Raw genomic sequence first — 6,000 nt, forward strand, 5'->3', positions numbered from 1 at the left:
AGAATTTTTAATGAAATTAGCCTTAGCTTCTTCCCTTTGCCCTATATTAGATAGATAAATATGGTATTCCAGACACCATTGTATCCAACCTACAATTGGCAGCTATTAAAGAACTGAAAGATAATAATTTAATATTTAGGATCAGGGCTACCCAATAGGCTTATTAAAATGTTTGGCCTAAATTACGTGCCCTCTATGAAGCAGGCCCAGTTCCAGAACCACACAAGTCAAGGAGACTGGTCTATATGAAGAGATTTCACCAAGGTGTGTCTAAACCCAGGTGAAAAGAACATTTCATCATCCTGTTGACCACACCAACCACCATCAAAGTGGATAGAATCACCACCTGGGTCCACTACACTCACGCCAGACCTGCTTCTCCACCAAAGAAGACTACCTGGCTCCAGTTATACCAAAATACAGGGTTCAAAAGGAACCAACCCCCTCAAGTTAAAGTCGACTCAGTTGAGTCATGAGTCTATTGTCTTTGCTAACTATATGTACTGTGTATCTTTTATCCACCTTAATATGAAGGGACCCTGGCTGGGCCCTTGATTATTTTACTTTTGCTGCTAACCTTTGGACCTTGCATTTTACTTTCACTAGAGAGTGCATTAATACAGTACAGCTGGTGATTTTTAGACAATATATGCAGCTAGGAGCAGGCAATCAAGAGTAGAAGTTAAGGGACTACAAACTTCAAGAATGAAGCTATGCTACAAGAAAAGGGGGGAATAAAAAGCCAGAGTTGGGGTCAATCTAAGGCCAGTGGGAAAATTCCATCACAAACCTCTGAGCACAAGTACCCCTCCCTTACAGGAAGACTAGACCTAGTTTAGTTCCTGAAACAGCTACAAGCCAAACGGTCAAACAAAGCCACCTGTAACTCCTAACTGACCCACACCCCTTGGAAAGCCCCAATTATGGTACATTGAGTTGGTTTGAATGTTGCTTCACTTTACCAATAGTACATTGGTACCTTCCTAGCTACCGTTGTTTGAATTCTGCCCCAACTGTTTGAAATGAATACAATCTACTCAGGGTTGTCTCCTGGTTGAAGTGGAATGACCATAACATGTTCGAACAATAAAATTCCTCTTGCTTTTGCATCAACAATGCCTCCATGAGTCTCATTCTAGGGAATCCCAAAAGAGGTTCATTTCAAACTTCACACTAGGAAATGTGGGGGTCCCTAAGCAGCTTCTTTAACCTAATGCAACAAAAGCACCAGTCAATGTAGCTCTGAAACACAGCAGTATCTGCCCAAAGCCATGGAGACTTTCTTCTGTTCTGGTTTATATATCTGATATTTCCCATTAGAGGCTTTTAAAAAATCTTATCAGGTGTTCATTATTTTAGACCACTGGAACAAAAGAATCCAAAGGGGTAAGGACACAGTCTAGGGGAGCCCTTGCTGACTGCCATCTGCAAGACAACCCTGCAGTTTTGTTTCCACAGACAGAACATTTGTCTTTCTTTCCCTCTGTCTGTCTCCTTGGTTTTTGTTTGTTTTCATTTTTGTTGTCTTTCTGAAACAGTTTCTCTGAGTACCCCTGGCTGTCCTGGAACTCTATTTGTAGACCAGACTGGCCTCAAATTCAAGATTATCTACCTGCTTCTGCCTCCTGAGGTAGAGGTAGTCCCTGTGTGCTGGAACTAAAGGTGTGCACCACGCCTGGCATATTATTTGCTCTTACAATTGATTCACTAATATCTTGTGACCCTGATGAATTAATTCCCAATCTTATAAGATCTGACATTCAAAATAACCTGAAGTAAATATTCTCTTTGGCCCATTTTTTTGCATACAAATAAATAATCTTTAAGCAAACACCCTAAGCACTCGGGAAAGATAATTTACATGCAGCCATAATAGAATATGGAATACTTCTTCCTGTTTATGTCACAGCATCTGGAAAGTGAAAGCAAAAGTGGGGGCACCCATGGTACTGGGGGGCAGAAACAAAATCAGGGAGCAAGGAGGGAAAGGATACTCTATGAATTGAGAAAATTGAAGATTCCAGGCAAAAAGAGCAGCTTTAATTCCCAGTGAAACCCTCATCTCCATCCCAAGCAGGTTGACCATTCTTTGCCCACAGCTGTCAATGGTAGCAGCTAAATTAGCACCTGGCTCTAGGCTGCTGACTATTCTCATGAGCTTCCCAGGTCTAGTAATCTTAGTGCTAGAGACTCAGGACTGGGAAAACTTTTAAGTTTCTTTTACCTCCATGTATTTACCATTACTGAGCTTGGATTGGAAGTCAGGACCTCAGACATGTTTAAAGCAAGATTTCAGTAGCTCCACTCACAGCCCTTAGCTAAGTAAGTGTTCTTGACACTTTCTTCCACACTTCCATCAAATATCAAATGACCCTGCACTGTCAGAGCCCAAGGACCCTCACCTCCTTATTCCTAGTGGAGGTGGAAGCTATCTAGGTTTCTTACCATGCTAGTTGTGGTTGGAGAGGGTTCCTTCATTTGGAAGGGTGTGATACCAACTAAACAAGGCTGCTTGAATTGCATTATAGAGGTTGGAGGAAGTGATGGAAATGATTGTCTTGCACAGGTAAAGGTGCCCACGCTCCCACCTTGGTACAGGATTTGAGTTTTCTTCCTTTTGTCAGGGAAACAATCAAACTGCATCTAACCAGCCTTGTTTAGTTCATATGACATTTCCTACACAGAAAAGGAAGAAAGCAAGTAGACCAGAGCTTCATATGCACCACCCAGAGGGTAAAGAGCTAGAGGAGGGATAGAGAAACCTTTGTAACTTCCACTTAGCTAAAGATGCTTTAGACAGCAGAGCAAACGCACTGTCCACGGATACAAAGGCCAAACCTTCCTTCTGTGCGGGACGGCGGCTCAGCTCTTTGGAGGTGACGTCCATCCAGATTCCAGGGAGGTGAAAGTCTTAGATGTGAAGCACTTGGTTAGGCAGACATGCTGCACCTTCCCATTGCACTCACCTCCACCGTACATCTGGCACAGGTAGGGGAAGCGCCAGACATTGCCCAGGCCCACAGCATAGGAGACACAGGTGAGTAAAAACTGCAGGGGGTTGCCCCACTTTGGCCGCACCTTCTCCACAACCCCAGTTTGGGAACACTCTGTTGTCCTTGGTCTTCCTGGGTGCTTAGCAGGGCCTCCAGAGCCTCCCCAGGGCTGTAGCTCCTCATCCTTTGGCAGGCAGACCACATGTGCTGAAGGTGATTCCATCTTCTGAGATAACTCTCAGTGTAGAATGGGTTACACCTGTGTCTCTCCTGCCCTGCCCCCCAAACCCCTATATTTTCTAATATTTCTTTCCAGGTCTCTGGAATCAGATTTCAGCCCTACAAGTCCCTCTTGTGGGTTCCCTGCCTGACCAGTGCCTTCCCCTTTGCCTCAACCTCACAGGTGGCCAGTTTCCACACTCCCACTGACCTTTGGCCACATTCCTTTCTGTGTCCCTTGTCTCTTAAACTACAGCATTGCAGGGCTCCTTGAATCACTCTTAAGGGTGTTTGCCAAGCATTCTCGAAAAGATGATAGTACCTGCTGGAGGCTGGTGATAAACTGGAAAATGCTTAGCTACAAACTGCAGAAAGTACTGATCTATGCACTTGTCAATCTCTATAGTACAAACCCTCTCACTACGACACATCCTGAGCTACCAATTAAATCCATGAGGTACAGGGGGACACCAATATGTTGGGTTTCCACCTTGCACACACAGTGACAGAGCTAGCTTCCAGAACATAACTGACAGGTAAAGGGTAGCAAGGGTGAGGTGAGCAGTCTCTGATTTCTAATTTACACATCAGTCAGGCCACAGTAGTAACTGTATTTAACAATCACCTAAGGGGTTGGAGCTCAGTTCTCTGGGATGTCCATATTCCCAGCACAGATGATTCAGTTCATCTTAACCCCACCTGAGTGTTCCCAGGAAGTCGCCCTGGCTAATGGTTGACAGCCTGTGCTGGGAATGTCCCTGTGCCCACCAGAAACGGATACAAAGACATCACACTGTGTCTCTTGAATACTGGATGAAGGAAAGTGGGTGTAGCTGTGGCCCGGTTTCTAGAGTCTTGTTCTTATAGTCTTAGTGCACAGCTAGAAAGGTTATGTAATTTTCAATCATTTGCTCAGTGAGTGCACTGTTAATTAATCATCAAACTTTAGTCTAGTTTCCCCATATGAGACAGTCCAAACTCCTTAGCTCTGTTTGCAAATCCTTGAGGAATTTTTTTTTTTTTTTGGATATTGTTGGTTTGGCAGTTTTCTTTTAAAAAATGTTATTTTCATTTTGTGTGTGTTTTGCCTTCTTACTTGTGTATAGGTTACCTACAGCTATATTTCATATATCCATGAATATATACACACATGTGCATACATACATATTTTGAACTGGATTATGGATTGTTGTAAATCACCATTTGGCTGCTGAAAATTGAGCCCTGGTTCTCTGCAAGGTCAGCCAGAGCTTTTTACTGCTGAGCCATTGCTCCAGCCTCCTTTTTGGGATGGAGGTTTGTAAGTTACTTGCCTGGGGTGGGTCTTCAGTCTTCCTGCTTCCGCCTCTCAAAGAAGTAGGGTTACAGGTATATATTACCACATACTGACTTCTAATTACAGTTATTTTGAGATTTTTTCTGTGGCCTTAGTAAGATATAGTTCATTTGGTGAAGTTCAACATGACAGTGAGACTGTATATTGTATGGATACTCTTTTTAAAAAAATAATTATTGACCTCAACATTATATAATTATCTTTCTATTTTTTTAGGGTTTTGTTGTTTGTTTGTTTTTTTTTCAAACAGGTATAGCCTAGTCCTGGAATTCATAGAACTATTGTCTTTTTGCCTCAGTGTCCCAAATAGTGAGAATTCAGGGACACATTCAGCTCATGTGGCTCTTTTAAAATTTTATATTTTCTTTAATTTTCTAAATTACTCTGTCCACTGTCTCCAATATAGATATTATGGTATGGTTTTTAGAACCAGCAAAGAATTTGTCTTTAATATGACTTAGTACCATCTCAAGAGAATTATTGAGAAATATCTTATTCTACACAAGATCCATAGAAACCAAAGTACAGCTTTTTCATTTGTGTTGTAGCCAGCTCCCTGACACACCTGGATCAGGTTTGAATTTGTAACTTCTTTACAATGGTGTAAAAGCAAAATCAAATCTGTAGAAGCTACAGGTTGAGTTTCAATGCTTTGCGAGGAAGCCATCTGAAGCAGCCAACTCTCTGGATGTGAGGAGAATCCTGGTGTCCACATGGCCTTTGCTGATCATTTGACTGTGAGCTGCTGTCCTGACCAATGGTCAGGGAGGCAGGTGAAACAGATGCAGTTTCAACTCAGGGTGCTCTTCAGCTTATAGTGGGTGTAGCAGTATGTATCCCCAGTGTGGGTGGAGGAGTGAGTGCGAATAGCCCAAGAATGGAGTCCAGTTAAGAATTCTGAATGTTTGGGAGAAAACTCAGTGAAAACAAGAGAAGAGTCTTGTGACCTCAGTTTCTTCGAAACTTGGAATAGTTCTTGGAATGTGCTTTTATGACCCTCCCAGGTGTAGCTGATAAGAATGATTTTACTTCAAATTATTCATGGCAACTGGTTATTATTTGTTTACATGACTCTGTAGAAAAACATGTTTTTGCCACATGCAGCTTGTCTTTGTGATTGTATGCAGCTTGACATCTCGAGAACTTTACTCATGTGACCCTTCTTAACCCTTGGAGTATAAATTGTCTGATACTCTGAATAAAGTTGGCTGTTGCTTTACACTTTGGTCTGCCTCATTTTTAGGTTCCTTGCTCCCAGGTTCCACTGTCTGTAGAGGGACAGAAGAGGAACATCTGTATTTCATGATAATGTGACTTCATCTGTTTCCATAAGTAAAACTGTTCCACAGAAATGACTTCCCTTCATAACTAGGAAGGTTCAATGGTATATTTAAAATTTTACAAGTGCTGAATGTAAGTATTTCTAAATGCAGCATGTTCTTTTCTCTCTTT

General features: G+C 42.2%; 1 protein-coding gene across 1 annotated transcript in view; it reads right to left on the reverse strand.

Annotated features, from left to right (window-relative positions):
- Nucleotides 1–3,216, reverse strand: part of SLC6A20 (solute carrier family 6 member 20) — a gene marked incomplete at both ends in the record, with an annotated part of 33,147 nt that extends 29,931 nt beyond the window's left edge. The window contains one exon of the mRNA XM_080934705.1: nt 2,967–3,216. Coding sequence (XP_080790831.1) covers nt 2,967–3,216 — 250 coding nt within the window. The remainder of the gene's footprint in view (nt 1–2,966) is intronic.
- Between the last annotated feature and the right edge of the window lie 2,784 nt (nt 3,217–6,000).

This window comes from Micromys minutus, assembly GCF_963924665.1.
Source record: "Micromys minutus genome assembly, chromosome: 21".
Taxonomy (NCBI): domain Eukaryota; kingdom Metazoa; phylum Chordata; class Mammalia; order Rodentia; family Muridae; genus Micromys; species Micromys minutus.